The 18,057-nt window shown below is 40.5% G+C and overlaps 1 protein-coding gene across 7 annotated transcripts in view; it reads left to right on the top strand.

Moving 5' to 3' along the window:
• FRS2 (fibroblast growth factor receptor substrate 2) overlaps window positions 1-11,059 on the top strand; it is an 85,604-nt gene extending 74,545 nt beyond the window's left edge. For all 7 annotated transcript variants that reach the window (XM_048835804.2, XM_048835808.2, XM_048835809.2 and 4 more), the window contains 2 exons: window positions 2,139-2,302; window positions 4,349-11,059. In XM_048835804.2, the coding sequence (XP_048691761.2) occupies window positions 2,139-2,302; window positions 4,349-5,299 (1,115 nt within the window). In that variant the 3' untranslated portion in view covers window positions 5,300-11,059. The remainder of the gene's footprint in view (window positions 1-2,138; window positions 2,303-4,348) is intronic.
• The last annotated feature ends 6,998 nt before the right edge of the window (window positions 11,060-18,057 follow it).

The following is an 18,057-nucleotide window of genomic DNA, read 5'->3' as shown; positions in this document are numbered from 1 at the left end:
GTTCTGAGGGCATGGTATGTATAGCTGAACAAATGGCTTGAATTCTGGCTTTTTGGAAGACCATTACCTCACAGATGTAGTCCATAGATGTCTGTGTCATTCATGGCTTGCAGTCAGCTTCCATCTCTCACGTCTGCAGAACATATTTCATAGTAGCGGAGCCCAAACTCTCCCATGCCTATGAGTTTTGTTTCTTAGGATATCTTTATCTGGATATATTTGTGGATAATTCTTGCTTATTGAGCGCTCATCCTCAAATCCCTCTGCATTGATGCTTCTTGGTTAGCAGGAGGTGACTCATCCTCCCTTTTTATTAAAGAAAAAAAGAGCTGCTTTGCATCTTGCCTAAGGTACATGTTAATCATTGCCTGATGCAGTGCCTTTGGTTTTATTTTGAAACATCACATCCTTAAGCTCCTTACTCACCAAGAGTGGGAATCCCATAACGATTGTATCTTTAAATAAGAGAAAATTCTTTCTTCATCTTTGAACATATCTCACATGATTCTCACCCATGCATCTCCTTTCAGAGTGTAGGAGTTCTGCCTATGAAGAGGTGTGCTCTGCTTTGTGGTGATTGTGTATTTCTGCATATTTATATACAAAAATAACATTGTCTACTGAATGTGGGTTTTTTAATATGAACTCACCCTTTATCCTTGCAGAGTTAATGATATGTTGGTACTGGTCATGTTCCAGCCTTTCGCTCTCTTTCGCTCTCGCTCTCGCTCTCTTTCGCTCTCGCTCTCAAAAGGGAATTGGCAGTTAAGCTGTACCTTTCGTGCTGCGGGGTTGGAATGTTTCTTCTGATGTGGGGAGGGTGTGTGTGTGAAGCCCTCCAAAACTCTGTTTGTGGGAGTTCTGGCCAATCTCAGGTTGGAGGCTTGAGATCGAACAGTGAGGATCCGGTGGTGGTGGTGGTGATTTAAAAAAGTAGAATTACAGGCAAGTAATTTTCTTTTCCTTAAGGAGACAGCTTCATGTTACTAATGGCAATATTGAAAAGAAGTTTGATAAGGGTTATGGTTCCTCCTCCATCGAGATCTAAAAATGTAAACTTCTTGTTTCAGTGTTGTCTATACATTCACTTCAGATAACCTAGAACTGTAAAACTGTGAATTTGAAAAGTGGTGGAATGAAGTTCTCAAAAGTAGATACTCTTGTGACTAGTGATGTTACAAGAATATCTCTTTTGACAATCTTATATACTTAACTGGAAAACTGCATTAAAATTTGGCAGTGTGTGAAAACCTGAAATTGGCTTAACAATTTTTCTGATGAAATACTTGTAACCAATGAAACTAACTTATTTTCCCATTGTATATTTAGCTTACCCTTTGTTGAATAAAGTAAATGAGTTTGCAATCTTTGCTGTCATTCTGTATCATAAATATACTGACAAACAATGCAATGCAATTATGAAAAACAAATTAATTTTTCAGTAGTGTTTATATCTAAGGCCTGGGCGACACTGGGGGGTTCGAACTCATATGCCACTTCAGCTATGCAAATAGCATAGCTGAAGTCGAACTATCTTAGTTCAACTTATCTGGCCGTCCTCACGGTGGCGAGTTGACGGTGGCGGCTCCCCCGTCAACTCCGTTTACTCCTCCTGCAGAGGTGGAGTACAGGCGTCAATTTGGGGATCGATTTATCGCGTCTAGATGAGACGCGATAAATCGATCCCCGATAGATCGATCACTACCCGCTGATCCGGCGGGTACTGAAGACGTACCCTAATATACATTCCCGTAAATGTATATTGTAAAATGTATATTCCCGTTCTCTTGTTTATGCATGCAGACAATACAGTTTAAGAGGGCTGAACTTAAGAAAATGAATGTTGATGCCAATTCCACTTTGTTACTCAGCAGTAGTTGCTTTTCATATTTTCTTGAGGGGATTAAAATTTTTGGCACATGGTTTGTCAGTTAAATATTGAGGAGATCCAATCTAGATATATATTTTTTTAGGCACATATCTAGCCCCGTGAGCATTTGGCATTTGTTAAATATATTTATTTTGATAGTGTCCACAATGTACAATGCACTTTCCAAAGACAAAAGAAAGCAGCTGAATGATACATAAGGGGGCACTTTGAATATCTTTTTAATGCATCTTTTCTTAAATTGAATTAGCTCCTGGGTTCAGTGCACAAAGTTTACCTAATGGGTATCCAAGATATCCCTCCTTTGGAGATGCTTCATCACATCCTTCCAGCAGACATCCCTCTGTAGGAAGTGCACGGCTTCCGTCAGTAGGTGAAGAGTCAACGCATCCATTGCTTGTAGCAGAGGAACAAGTAAGCATAGTCTTTATTTTCACATATTTTGGGTTCAGCATTAATTCTACTGCTCTTATACTGACCCTGTAGATTTGTATTTGCACTTATTTTCCTAGATCTGTTTCCATGATGGAAAAATGTGTGGTTTTTTCTGATCTTGGCTGTGTATATCTGCATAGTATGTTGTATTACTGTAAAATGTTTGCATGTGGTACCATTTTAGGATGATGATTAAAGCTAAGATTTTGTCATGGGTATTTTTAGTAAAAATCAGGGACAGGTCCCGGGCAATAAAGAAAAAATCATGGAAGCCCATGACCTGTTCCTGACTTTTACTAAAAATATCCATGATAAAATGGGAAGGTACTGGGGCAGCTGGGAGCTCTGGAGTCCCACTACCCATGCGGGCTCAGAGTTCCAGGTTCCCCCTGCAACCAGCAGTGGAGGGAAGCTGCAAGAATCCCCCCTCCCCAGCCGTGGAGAGGTGGGGGGGTCCCCCGCCTCCTCTCCAACTGTGGGGAGCTGCGGGGGTCCCCCTGCCCAGCCATGGCCATAGCTGGGAGCTGCAGGGTACACCCGCTGCCCATGGCATCTGAGAGCTTGGGGGCACACTGCCTCAGTGGCGGGGGTACCTCACAGCTCCCTGCCACCAGGGCTGAAGTCACGGGGGTCTTTAGAAGTCATGGATTCCGTGACAAAACTGTAGCCTTGATGATAATGTATATGGTGTGCATCTGGTGAAAGAGCAACTTTGTTTTCTTAGCTACTTGATTTAAAATACACATTATTATGCATTTATTTGTATTGTAATAGTGCCAGGAGTTCCCAATCATGAACTTAAGATAGGTGGGTAAGAGTCATATGGGGAGTCAGCATGGAAAAGTCACTGAGGATGATGATGAGAGACTGGGAGGAGAAAAAGTGGCAGAGCCAAAAGTCAGAGAGGAAGATAGATGGAGTTGAGTCAAGTGAGCACCTGCAGAGCAGGAAAAGGAGAGAACAAATGGTTGGAGTGTTCAAAGGAGCATGAATTAGGTGAGGGAGGGAGAACAGGGGTTGAAAGCAAGTGGAGTGGGAGAGAAGCTGAGTGCCTCACCATGGCTTTTTGAGCATGTCACTGGGTAAGTGTTGTGGGAGAAATTACATCTGTGTATTTGACTCTCAGCAATGCTCTTTGGTAGAAGCAAATAACTTGAAAAATGAAGAGACACATGACTGTTGATGTGTGAGGCAATCCAGAAAAGTAATAGTTATCATCTACTAGTGTGCCCTACACGCACTCAGCAGGCAAATCCTGGCAGAGATCTGGTATAGTGTGGAGCACAGAAGGGAGTTGTTCTCAATCATTACCTTTGCCCTCCAAGTTTCCAGATCCAGGAGTGGTATAGGGGATGAGAGAATTCCGTCTATCCATTCCCTTTAAAGCAAGGGGTTGGAAACACTGAAGGGATGAAGTGTGAAGCTAGTGGTGCACTTTTAACTCGCCCAAAGCGCATCTGCTACCAACACCCTGATCGGCACTTTTAATTCCGTAAATGTACAATTTAACATACCAGTCTGACCTCTTCAATCTTTATTTCTGAAACAGTTTTATAATTTGACAATTAATTGACTATATGCTCTTCGGTGGAAGTGCTGCTACCTAACCCTCCAAGTATACCAGTGGCTTTAGTCAGAGCAGCCCCAAGGCTGTTCTGACCAATGTTGGGGCTAGCCTGGCACTGGATCAGGGAGCTGTAACCTCAGCAGAGCTCAGACATAAGGTAGAATTGAGCTTATTAATAAATTTAATGGTAGAAATAGGTTCTCACTGGTTCGTCTGGGCACCTTTTGACATTATTTAAAACAACACTGCAAAAATAAGATGAGTAGCAAACCTCTGACAAAGCTCCATGCTCAACACAACCCAACAGGCTGGACTTTTACCCCAAAACTCTGTCCCCAAAACACAGTTTCCTTCACTCTTCAGACAGCCAGGCAAAAAGATTGCAAGTCTTTGAGGGAAGGGAAGGAGTAAGGAGATTAAGAAAAAGTGCAACTAATGTTTGAATTTGTCCTCTACAGGTGCACACCTATGTCAACACTACTGGTGTACAAGAGGAAAGAAAAAATAGATCAAGTGTGCATGTACCGCTGGAATTAAGGCTTTCTAATGTTGAAACAAGCAAGACAACAGAAGATCAGAATTGCACTGATGACAGAGATGCTCAGGTTCTTCTGGAGCCTGAAGGAGTCAAATTTGTTTTAGGACCAACACCTGTTCAAAGACAATTAATGGAAAGAGAGCAACTGGAGCAACTTGGGAGAGACCAAGTTAGTGGCAGCAGTACAAACAACTCTGAATGGGACACTGGGTACGACAGTGATGAACGTAAAGAAACACCTTGTGGTAATAAACTAGTGTATGAAAATCTAAACAGGTTATCAATCCCTAGTGCCTCAGGGGTCAGGAGAGGTCGTCTGACATCAACAAGTACCTCAGATACCCAGAATATTAACAACTCTGCTCAAAGGAGAACTGCATTGTTAAACTATGAAAACTTGCCATCTTTGCCGCCTGTTTGGGAAGCCCGCAAGCTAAGTAGAGATGAAGATGACAATTTAGGACCAAAGACCCCATCTCTGAATGGCTACCACAATAACCTAGATCCAATGCATAATTACGTAAATACAGAGAATGTAACTGTGCCAGCAAGTGCTCATAAAGTAGAATTTACACGACGTCGGGACTGTACACCAACAGTCTTTAACTTTGATATTAGACGTCCAAGTTTAGAACACAGGCAGCTCAATTATATACAGGTTGACTTGGAAGGTGGCAGTGACTCCGACAACCCTCAGACTCCAAAAACTCCTACCACTCCACTTCCACAAACTCCAACCAGGCGCACAGAGCTGTATGCTGTGATAGACATTGAAAGAACTGCTGCTATGTCAAGTTTGCAGAAAGCACTGCCACGAGATGATGGTACATCTAGAAAAACTAGACATAACAGTACTGACCTGCCTATGTGAAACCGGGAAGCATTAAATCATTTGCACCTTTTGTGAAGTTTATAAAATTGAAGATGCAAATACTTCATTTGCATTTCTTAACAGTAACGCTTTTTATAGAGTAATAGACTTTTTTCTGAATACTTCATGTGCTTGTCTAACAAAAGGGAAATAATGTAGAGCAGGTACTCATTAAATGACACCATTTTATTCTACAGTAATAGTAATTGTTGTGCAGAAGCATTGCCACTTTTCACAGTGCCTCTTTACTTGGTTAGAGCTGGAGTGACTGCTAGTTCTGAAGTTATCAATATTCTGGCCATGTGCCTATAGTCATTGTTATAACATTTTATAAAGCCTCTTGATGTGCATTATTAGCTGATAGCCCTAATCTTGCAAGGTTGATATTTGTACCTTCACTCTCTTCATTCATGTGGCCTCCTCCGATATGAGAGGTGTGAGTAATTCATTATTCAATCAGTTTGACTTACATAATACATATTGTCTCATGTGAAGGGATATAAACACCGTGCTTCCTTGTATATGTCAGTTCATTTTTTGAAGTAATTTGGACAAGCTTCAAATTCTTGAAGGTTTTTTAAATTTCTGTAACATTGAGGGGTTACATCAAGTTCACTTGGTCAGAGATAGAGTTGGGTCTGAAATAAGCCATAAGTCATTTCCACTAGAAAAGATATTTCCAAGTGGTAGTATCAAGCTTCCTGAACAGTTTTACCAAATTTTAATCTGAGTTTTCTGAAGGAATTCAAAGGTTGATTATATCTGTGATTTTAAGGTGTTCTCTAATTTCACAGTTCTGCTCACCTTTCCATCTTCATGTGTGGGATGTCTTTTGACCTATTTTGTATTGTCTGTAGCTTAAGAACAGTTAAGTTTTTGTGTATAACTTGAATGATTGTTTAGGGTTTTTATGTGTGTTGCTCCTATTCAGTCTGCACATTGTCAAAGAAAAATCTCTTGAAGGTTCAGTGGGAACCTTTTTTACTTAACAGGGTTGCTTTTGTCCAGTGTTCTATTGTTCTACTTTTTATGTCTGGCAGAAACATCCCAAAAGTGTTAGTGTCCAGCAGCATACAGCATCGCACAAGTGGAAAGGTGTATTATGCATTTTTGTCTTCCTCTGAAGCATCAAATATAGGTCACCATGGGAAGCAAGGTACTGCAGTTGGTAGTTCAGTGTGCCAAATCTTAAATTCTAACTGTGTGGATCTGTAGATGATGTATTTGGATTTAGACCGAATTAGTTACTTACAATATGTAGAGAATTTTCTGAAGGTAATATCTATGGGCATATATATTTTCCCTTTGCAGCTAGTTAAATCAGTTACTCTTATGGCTTAACTGCTGCTCGATGTTATGGTACATCCAAGTAGAACGCATCTGCTGAACGTGCCAGGTATGCCCTTGACAGTTCCTTGTTCTATACTGAATATTAATAGAATTGATAGCAGTACAGCAGGTGCAGCGCAGGACCAGAAAAAAAACAGATTAAGCTTGAGCCTGTGATTTCAAAGGAACTGACCACTATGTGAACTGGTGTGACGAATAATAATCCTTGAGCTGTGGGTGAGAAAAATCACATGCAAGAAACCATAGGGGAGGTCTGAAAAAATGCTTAGGGTCCTCATGTAATATTTGAGCTTTCATATAAAACAAAACACTATTTCCAGGTCTTTGAATTTTGTGGAAGGTGTTCCTGTTTCCCTATTAAATTTTCCTTTTGTCTTCAGCCAGATAAATAGTAGGAAGAGTGATAGCTGAAATACATTTTTCCTGTTCACCCCAGTGAGATAATGGCAGCCTCATTTATATAGGTCAGGCCTTTTTATCCTGAAAGATTTCCAGTGTTCTTTACAAACTTTATAATTCTAAAATGCATCTAGGTGCACAATCCATATGCTTCACAGTAGTAAGGGAACAGGAGCCTTAGTTGGGACGTTGTAAGAAAACTTCATTGAGATCAAGAAACTTTTCCATAATCATTTCACCATTAGTCTATGCACTTGTATACATTTTTTTTTATTTAGGTGCTCAAAAAGGTGAGGGACTAGTAGCATTTCACTAGAACCAGAGGTAGTGCAGATGCATGGTGCTATAAGTGTCCCTTGCTCCGCCCTGACATTGCACCTCTGTTGTGATTTGCATCACACCATGCATATACTAATCCTGGGTCTGTCTTGAAGCGTGATTGCCAATTGTTGCAAACTGTGTGGTGGGTGTGTGAAGTGGGCTAGGAACTAGAATCAGACCGACAAACTGTTGCGAATTTGTAAACTAAGACAAGATTTCAGCACTATATTTCAAGCAGTTAAAAAGCTAGAACACTTAACTCATCAGCTATCTTATCTAGAGACTTATATGGCTCCGTCACCATAATCTCTGAGTGTCTTAATCATTAATGGATTTTATCCTCAAACACCCCTGTAGAGTAAGTAAGTACTGTCCCCAATTTACAGATGGGGGAACTGAGGGCCAAGTAAACTATACATGACTTGCTGAAGGTCACACATTGAGCCAGGAGTTCAACCCCACTCTCATGAGTTTTAGTCCAGTGCCCTTTCCACTAGATCATCCTTCCTATCCAAGACCTACCATGGACCATTCAGAATAACGTTGTTGCCAACTCTTGCAATTTTATGAGTGTTGTAATATTTAGTGCTTTTCTTAAAGCCGTAGATCTTGGAGTTGTGAATACTGCAAAATCTCACTTTTTCCTTTTTTTCTCCCCCCTCCCCCCAAAAAATAAAGTTAAATTTCTTGCCCTTGGGGAGAAAAGCTTGAAAATATGATCCCTAAAGGATCAAAAACCAGAAGGCCTCTAAAAAGAAGCCAAATCCAATCTCATGATTTTTTTTTCTCATTCATGATATTTGAATTCTTGGGGTTGGTGATGCTTTTAATATGACAAATGCAAAAGACATCATACTGCACCTAAAGGGAAGAGTATCTCTAACATACAGAGTGCATTTTAGCATTAAAGATGTTAAGCATGGTGTTTAGGTTCAGGCTGATACCTCCACCCGCATATTTTTCAAGAATGTCCCTAAACCTCTTCCATTTCCCTAAGCAGGTAAGAGATAGAAACTACTCAATTCATCTATGGCATTGTTTTTATTTAATTTTCCTATGAAGTAGTTGCACTTTACCCTTGGAGACTTGGTTGTATCTCAGTCTCTTTGTGATGTTAGATTCACTGTCTGCAGATCTGGGGTTCAGTTTTTAGCTGAAATTTCTCAACTGTATTTTTAAGCATATTTATTTTGGACCCACAGGTGTACAGAGCAAGATGCAACAAATATGTAACAGTTCATTGGAAAATAACTGGCATAATATGTGAAGATTACCTAACCAATGCCCAGAAAAAGTGGCAAATTTTCTTTTAATTGTGTTTATCCACAATGTTCAGCTGGCCCCTGTCTTTCAGGCACATGACATATTCCACACTACTAATCCTCCAATGTGTAAAGCCTTTAAGCTAGACGTTGCTCCCCACCGATGCCATGACTAGTAAAAGGTGCGGAGCGTTCATATATTCTACTACGTTAAGTAGCTGCTCTAACCAATTCTTATTTGCAGTGTATAAAATCTGAGGAGGCACTGTCCAAGACTCCATTGTTGCATTGAAAATGCAGTTAAAGTGGGAATTTAATCCATGGGTTACACAAGGGAAAAACAAGTATTTCCTTCCCAAATTGATATTGCATACTTAAGAGGTGCAGAGTTCTATTTTGTGAAAGTTTTTTTTTTCCAGTGATTCTATCAAATACATTTAAAAATGACCAATTCTGGAAAAATTTGACTGGCTTTATAATGTTCTTTTGGTTTCTCCTCAGTGAAGTGTCTAAATTAAAAAATAAATAAAATGTACTCATGTACTGATAATTTATTCAGCATATGGAAGGTGTTGAATATAACAAGTGACACAGTAAGGCCCTAATCTTGCTCTCATTTAAATCCATAACAAAACTATTATCTTCAGTAGTGCAGTATCAGGCCCCTAAGTATTTATCTTTACATCTTGCACTTAGTCAAATGTCTCAGCATTTAAATAATATCAGTGTGTTCAAATCTCTGACATGAAAGCATTTTATTGCAACATAGAATGCAGTTAGTCTGGGCCAGAGCTATGATATACAGGGTCCAGGTCAAGATTTCAAAGCAGGGCCACTATGTGGCCCAGCTCCTTGCAACAGCTGCATGAGCAGCCACTGCAATATTGTTCCTTGGAGCCTCATTTCCTCCTGTACAAGGGCTAGTCTCACCCTCCCTAGTGTTTGATAATCCATCACCCTTCACCCAGAAAGGCTTTCATATTCACTCAGAGCCCAGACAGGCACTGAAAGAAATGGAGGCATCTACACTCAATTTATTTAACTTATGGTAAATTAAATAGTACTTTCATGGGCATGACAACCTGAAAGTGTTATCTAAGTGTGAGAGACAGAGACAGGTATCCTTGTGTAAATCAACAGTTGGTTTCAATGGAGTTATGCCAATGTACATCCACTGAAAAGCCAGCCCAGAATATTCATGTTGGTATCTGGGGTAGTTCCATTTTGCCCAGGATGAGGCAGTATCAACAGAGGACAGATTGCCTTTGCCTTCTTTCACTTCAATTAGAGCAGGGCTGTCAAGTGATTTTTAAAAAATTAATTGTGATTAAACAATAATAGAATATCATTTATTTAAATATTTTGGATGTTTTCTACATTTTCAAATATATTGATTTCAATTTCACCACAGAGTACAGTGCTCACTTTATATTTATTTTTGATTACAAATATTTGTGCTGTAAAAAACAAAAGAAATAGTATTTTTCAATTCACCTCATACAAGTACTGTAATACAATCTCTTTATTATGAAAGTTGGACTTACAAAGGTAGAATTATGTGTAAAAATAACTGCCTTAAAAAATAAAACAATGTAAAACTTTAGAGCCTACAAATCCACTCAGTCCTACTTCTTGTTCAGCCAGTCACTCAGAAAAACAAGTTTGTTTACATTTGCAGGAGATAATGCTGCCCCCTTCTTGTTCACAATGTCACCTGAAAATGAGAACAGGCGTTTGCATGGCACTGTTGTAGCGGTGTTGCAAGATGTTTGTGCCAGATGCGCTAAGGATTCATATGTCCCTTCATGCTTCAACCACCTTTCCAGAAGACATGCATCCATGCTGATGATGGGTTCTGCTCAATAACAATCCAAAGCAGTGCAGATCGATGCATGTTCCTTTTCATCATCTGAGTCAGATGCCACCAGCAGAAGGTTGATTTTCTTTTTTGATGGTTCGGGTTCTGTAGTTTTCGCATCGGAGTGTTGCACTTTTAGGACTTCTGAAAGCATACTCCACACCTTGTCCCCTTCAGATTCTTAAATCTTGGGTTAAGTGCTGTAGCTATCTTTAGAAATCTCACACTGGTACCTTCTTTGCGTTTTGTCAAATCAGCAATGAAAGCATTCTTAAAACTAACAACGTGCTGAGTCATCATCCAAGACTGCTATAACATGAAATATATGGCAGAATGCAGGTAAAACAGAGCAGGAGACTTACTGTTCTCCCCCAAGGACTTCAGTGAGAATTTAATTAACACATTTTTTTAACAAGTGTCATCCACATGGAAGCATGTCCTCTGCAATTGTGGGCAAAGCATGAAGGGGCATATGAATGTTTGGCATGTAGCACGTAAATACCTTTCAATGCCTGCTATAAAAGTGCCATGCAAATGCCTGTTCTCACTTTCAGGTGACATTGTAAATAAGAAGCCAGCAGCATTATCTCCTGTAAATGTAAACAAACTTGTTGGTCTTAGCTGAACGAGAAGTAGGACTGAGTGGACTTGCTTTTGTTTTTGAGTGCAGCTATGTAACAAAAAAATCTACATTTGTAAATTGTACTTTTACTATAAGGAGATTGCATTACAGTACTTGTATGAGGTGAATTGAAAAACTATTTCTTTTTATAATTTTTACAGTGCAAATATTTGTAATAAAAATAATATAAAGTGAGCACTGTACACTTCTTGTATTCTGTGTTGTAATTGGAATCAATATATTTGAAAATGTAGAAACACATCTAAAATATTTAATTTCTTTTGGTATTCTATTAACAGTGCAATTAAAACTGATTAATCATGATTTTTTTAGTTAATCGCGTGAGTTAACTGCAATTAATCGAGAGCCAGAATTAAGAGTGAACAAGTTTTCGTTGAGTTGTTACTGCATTGTGTGTGGTGTTGCATCCCTGATGTGGAGCTCTGTTTCTTAACAGAACTGCCTGCTTCATATAAGGTGGAATCTGTAGTAGAACTCCGTATCTGCACTGTACTGTGTTGTTTATGGCTGCAAATAAAGATGAATGTGAGGAAACATACTGTAGAGGCTGGTAGTGGATCTAATTGGTTTCTTAGAGGAAAACTACTTCTCTCTTAACCATCACTAGAAGAGGTCAAGAAAAGTTTGAGCCTGCTTGTTGGCTGATAGAAATTGATTTTTGGCATTTAAATGTAGGGGTTTTTCCATGAATAACAATTCAGGCATTCAAATTTGACAGTATTTACTTCATAAAAATATTTAATCAAACTCATGTAAGATGTGTTCATGTTGAATTCTTCATTTACAGTCTCTCAAAAAAAAAAAAAAGAGAGCGCCTAGGGGAAATTCCAGCACAAAAACTGCGTTAACATGGAGTTAAGGTTGCTAATGTCCATTCCTAAATAGTACTCATTAAAAAGATAGGAAATCTTGAGTTAAGGTTCTTTCACAATCTTTAGAAAATATTTCCTCTTCCAGGCAACACACACACACGATGAATAGGAAATTAAAATTTACATAGCAGACTTAACTCTGACCATACATGTGTTAATGTTCCTTGTAATTGTGCTTTAAGTATGACTTAAGACATTTGTCAGATGTATTATTAGGATATTATCCTAATGTTGTTTACTCCAGTTTAACGCAGTATTTTGTGTGGAAATATGTAGGTATATAGGTGAAAGTATGTCTGATCTTTAAAAGTCATGAAACAAGTATTGGACATTTTTATATTTTTTATATATTTACAAAGGGCATTTAAAATTTTTCTTGCAGTTTTAGTAATTATCTAGTGTGATAATACACATATTGTGACAAAGTTTCCTGATATATCCATTACCTTGGTGTATTTCTATTTAATGTAGCAAATATGTATATATACAAATGAGATGATGTAAAAATATAATTAAGAATTAGGTTGTATGCTCCTTGGGGCAGGGACTAAGTCTTCCTTTGTGTTTTGTAAAGCACCTAGCACAATGGGACCCCAACGCTGACTGGTGTCTGAGAATTACAGTGATAAAAATAAGAGGAGATAATGAAGATGCAGGGCCAGAACTTCACCTTTAATTGAGAAGCATGAGTACTTAGATGCCATGAAGCTCACCTTTCCACTCTCTGATTCTGGGGGCCACTCTGTGCCTGGCTATTTCCCAGGAACATTTTCCCCACTAGCTGCAAACCAGCCCAAAATCACAGCAGGTGAATAATAGAGCATAGGGGTATATCAACCTTTTATCACATCCTCTGTGCTTGCTGCAGAGGTGGGGGTGTGAGGCAGGAGCCTCTCTGTGGATTACCTTTGTACTGGAGTGATCTTGAGCTGGATACACTGTCTCTGGGCCCATTGAAGCCAACAGAAAGATTCATTGCCCACTGAAGCCTACAGAAAGATTTCTGTTGATTTTGGTGTCTGTTGGACCAGGTGCTACCTGCTCAGATTCTGCTGGCAATGAGTGCAAAATGGCTGTACTACACCAGAAGATCTGGTTGATCAAGCTATTCAGGAATGACCTAACAATATTGTAAAAATATAAATATATTACCTGTACTAAAAAAAATTCCTATTTGTGGTCACCAGAGTTAAAATTACAATATAAATTTTTATTTGTCATACATAAGTGTAGATTGATTGAGCTGTTATGTATGAAAGAGGAAATGATTCTGAAGTGTGTGAAAGAAACAGCTCAGGATTGCTTTTATTTTTAATGCTAGGAATGGACATCAGCATCCTTGACTCCAAAATTAATGCAAATTTTGGCATCGGATTGTGTAAGGGGGTGTATGTGGGTGTGTATGCGCGCACACACACAATATACTATATATTTGGTACTAACTTTGTACTTTCCCTGAAGTTGCCAAATCTTTAACACAGACATTCTCACTTGTAAGATATTGGTACTTAATTACTGAATGTATAGGATATGCTTCTGGTTTGAAAAGGAAAATTAGTGTTGTATGGTATCCCACAATGCAGTGTGTCCCAACTGTAAACGTTGCCTTTTTTTGCATGTAACACCTCGTTCTGTTGTTGCATCACCTAGAACTATTACTTCTGAACCATCGCCTGCATCTTAACTAAACTGCAAATTTGCAGTTACAGTACAACTGAATACAGCTCTAGCATGAAAGCTGACTGGTAGTAATAGTACAGCAGTCACCATTGTGCCACAAATGCATTTATTAAATGCAGAAATATATATTTCTATAAAAGCCAAAATCATGTTTTTATGTTCCTTTATGGTCATTACATTGTATGATATTGTAAGATTATGTTCTAATTTGCATTATAAAATGTTTTTTCCTACTTAAAGGCATAAATATAACAACTTTGTATAAAGGTAGCTTTCTAGATTTTTATTTCTTTTATAAAAATTATAAATAGTGGGAGTACCATTGCCAAATTGTTTATAAAATGTCCATGAACTTTGTCCTGTTTGGTTAATCTTTTACAGACATTCCATGTTTCTTTTTATGAGAAAATTGACACTTTCTGCATAGTACAGTATTTTTATGCTGTTCCAAATCAGCATATTAGAATTTTAATTTAAGTTGGGTTTGCATTTTCATTACTGATAGCTTACCAAATGTTCATTTTTAAAAAATGTATTATGTAATGTTGACAACATTGTCGTCCTCCCTCATCAGTGCCAACTTCATTTTTTTTTAAATTGTAGCATGGCAATAAAAATGATTTTACATTGTTGGGAGCATGTGAATTTCTTGTTTGAGACTCGGTTATGATTTTCATTATTTATTATTGGGTGTGTTGTACCTTCAATGGAAAAGATATTTGTCCTTTTTCACCATTGTCCCTGGCATACCAATAGCCTTATCAGCTAACATTGTGTATTCACTTAATTTTCTGAATCTCATTTATCACAAAGACCGCCTCTATTCTATTTCCTTTGTATTACTAGGATACATAATTTTTTAAGTTTGGAAATTTTCTGTGGTGGCCCTGGAAGTATGTGTGGATTTTTTTGAGTGGCGTTCAGGCCTTACATCTTTGTAATATATAGAAAGATGTTGCTTTTTCAGTGTGGTGCCATTTAAATTGATACATATTTCTTGAAGTAAATAATCAGTTCTATAGAAAATGAACTAAAAATAGAAAAATTAGGTCACGAATCATCCCCTTAATCACAAGACGTTAATGTGTCATAACTGAATTAACAGCACCAGTAAAAGTATTAAAACAGCCTTGTTAAATCACAGTGGCAAGGACTATAAATTTTAATCTGCAATAGCTCAGCATACTAAACTGAACTACTGGTTCAGCAGTAAGCATAGGTCATAAGACTGTATTGATGAAGCCCCAATGATGGTAATTTATGCTCTGACTCAACCGTCCATCCTTATGCAGCTAAGCACTTAGCCTGTGCTTAACTCTAAGCCCTTCCTTATGTTCCACTGACTTCATAGAAATATAGGGCTGGATGGACCTCACGAGAACATCTAGTCCACCTCCACCCCCTATTCTGAGGCACAATTGAGTATACCTAGACCATCCCTGACAGATGTTTCTCTAACAGGTTCTTGAAAACCTCCAGAGGGTGAGGATTTCACAATCTCCTTCTGTAACTTGTTCTAATACTTAACTTCCTAATATCTAACTTAAATCTCCATTGCTGCAAACTAAGTCAACTGCTTTTTGTTCTACCCTCAGTAGACATGGAGAACAATTGATCACCATCTTCTTTATACTAAGCTTTTTCATATTTGAAGATTGCTGTCTCTCCTCACTCACCTTCACTCTAAAGCAAACATGCCTTGTTCCTTTAATCTTTTCTCATAAATCATGTTTTTTAAACCTCTTAGCAGTTTTGTTGTTCCGCTCTGGATTGTCTCCAGTTTTTTCACATTTCTTAAAATGTGGTGCCCTGAACTGGATTCAGTACTCCAGATGAGGCCTTGCCAGTGCTGAGTATGGCGAAACAATTACCTACTTTGTCCTACATATGACATTCCTGTTACTACATCTCAGAATTAAATTTACCTTTTCCACAATACCGTCACACTCCATCATATCAGATGGTGATCTATTATAACCTTGAGATCCTTTTTCTGCAGTACTATTGCCTAGCTCAGGGGTCTCAAACTCAATTTACCTTAGGGCCAGTGCCAGTCCTCATTCTCCCAGCAGGCTAATAATGTTATTCATGCTGCCCACAACCCGCCCCCTGCCCAAAAAAACTCCACCCCCCACCTGTTAAGGCTGTGGGAAGGAGTTTGGGGGGGGGAGGAGGTCTGGGATAGGGGATTGGAGTGCAGGCTCTAGGAGGGAGTTTAGGTGCTGGGTGCAGGCTCTGGGCTGGGGGAGGGGGTGGGATTGCAGCCTCTGGGAGGGCGTGCGGCGCTTATCTGGGGCTCCAAGATAGGACGGGACAGGGGGCCCCGTGTGCTGCTGCCCCCAGGCACTGCCTCTGCAGCTTCCCATTGGCCGCAGGAGCGTTCAGGGAGGGGGGCAGCGCACAGAGGCACAGCCCTGTCCTGGGGCTGCGGGGGAAGGAGGGGCAGCAGACATCTGGAGCGAGCAGGCAGAAGACACTCTGCTCCGCTGTGCTGCGGGGGCCCTGGGCCATTGTAAATTGCCTGAGCTGGGGAGCGCCCGGGGCGGCAGGTGGGGCCAAGGGAAAGCCCTGGCCCAAAACTGCTGGAGCCCCACGGGCCACATTGGGGAGGTTCACAGGCCACAGATGGCCCACAAGCCACAAGTTTGAGACCCTTGGCCTAGCCAGTTGTTCCCATTTTTATTTGATTTTTCTTTCCTCTGCAGGGATTGTATTTGTCTTCATTGAATTGCACAGTTATTTTGATTTCTAATACTTTGACGGAAAGTATTTGCAACCCCTCCTTGCTTGGTGTCCTCCACAGATTTTATAAGCATACTCCACTGCATCATCCAATTCATTAAAAATACTGAATATAGTAACGCCTCACTTAACATTGTAGTTATGTTCCTAAAAAATGCTACTTTAAGCTAAACGATGTTAAGCGAATCCAATTTTGCCATAAGAATTAATGTAAATGGGGGGGCTTAGGTTCCAGGGAGTGTGGGCTCTGGGAAGGAGTTTGGGTGCTGGGTGCGGGCTCTGGACCGGGACAGGGGGTTGGCATGTGGGAGGAGGTGCAGGGTGTGGGACAGGGCTGGGGATGAGTTTGGGGTGCAGCAGGCAGGCTGCCCCAGGGCTGGGGGCCAGAGGACGACTCCTCCCAGCCGGCAGTAGCGACCTCTGGACAGGGTCTTCTCCTAGCCCGACACTCACCCAAGTCCCCCTAGACTGCTGCTCATGAGGCCCAGCCAGCATAAGTGTCTTCCCCCATACCTCCCAAGTCGACTTGGAGTAGCTTACTGTGGGGTGGGGGTGCTGCCATGCACCTCCTCCCCTCCTCAGGTGCAGCAGCTACCTCAGCCTAGCCTTGGTGCTGCTCTCTTGCAGCTGGCAGCAGCTGGTGAGGGAGCACAGTGCGGGGCAGCTGCCCGCTGCCCAGGGCAGGTAGGGGTGCTCGGGGGAGGCACACGGGGGTGGCAGGTGGGATCAGGGGAGAGACCTGGCCCTGAACATTGGTGGAGCTGGCCTCACCGGGCCCTGAATTTGCAGGAGCCCTGGCACCACAGACCCATACAACTCACTGCCCTTGTAGGTGGAGGTTAATACAACTCACTGCCCCTCTTGTTGGAGTCTGTTTTGGGCAATACTACAACAAAAAAAACTTCAAAAACAGACTCCAACGATGGACTGCTGAATTGGAATTAATTTGCAAACTGGACACCGCTACATTAGGCTTCAATAAGGACTGGGAATGGGTGAGTCATTACACCAAGTAAAACTATTTCCCCATACTTATTTTTCCCCCTATTGTTACTCACACCTTCTTGTCAACCCTTTGGAAATGGGCCATCCTGATTATCGCTACAAAAGGTTTTGTTTTTTTCCTCCTGCTGCCAGGAGCCCACCTTAATTGATCACTCTCCTTATAGTGGGTATGGCAACACCCATTTTTTTCATGTTCTCTCTCTCTCTCAATGTGTGTGTGTGTGTGTCTGTCTTCCTGCTGTATTTTCCACTGCATGCATCTGATGAAGTGGGTTTTAGTCCACAAAAGCTTATGCTCAAATAAATTTGTTAGTCTCAAAGGTGCCACAAGTCGTCCTCCTTTTTTCATCCTCCGAATGTCACTGTAATCAACAGTGAGTTGCTACATTTGTAACTGGTCACTTTGACACTTATTTTCTGGCTAAGGAAACCGAAGTCACTCGATCTAGTGACAAAGTAGCTAAGGTGGGTCAGCCTCCATCGGCCGGGTGCGACCGCGCCTCGGTCCAACCCGCCCTCCCGTCACCCTCAGGGGCTCCGCTTGGCCTGCGGAAGACTACAACTCCCAGAATGCAATATTCAATAGGGTGGATGTGCTCGGCCGAGGCAGCCTTTCTGCTTCCGGC

This window comes from Caretta caretta, chromosome 1, assembly GCF_965140235.1.
Source record: "Caretta caretta isolate rCarCar2 chromosome 1, rCarCar1.hap1, whole genome shotgun sequence".
NCBI lineage: Eukaryota > Metazoa > Chordata > Testudines > Cheloniidae > Caretta > Caretta caretta.
This window is presented reverse-complemented; position numbering and strand designations above follow the sequence as displayed.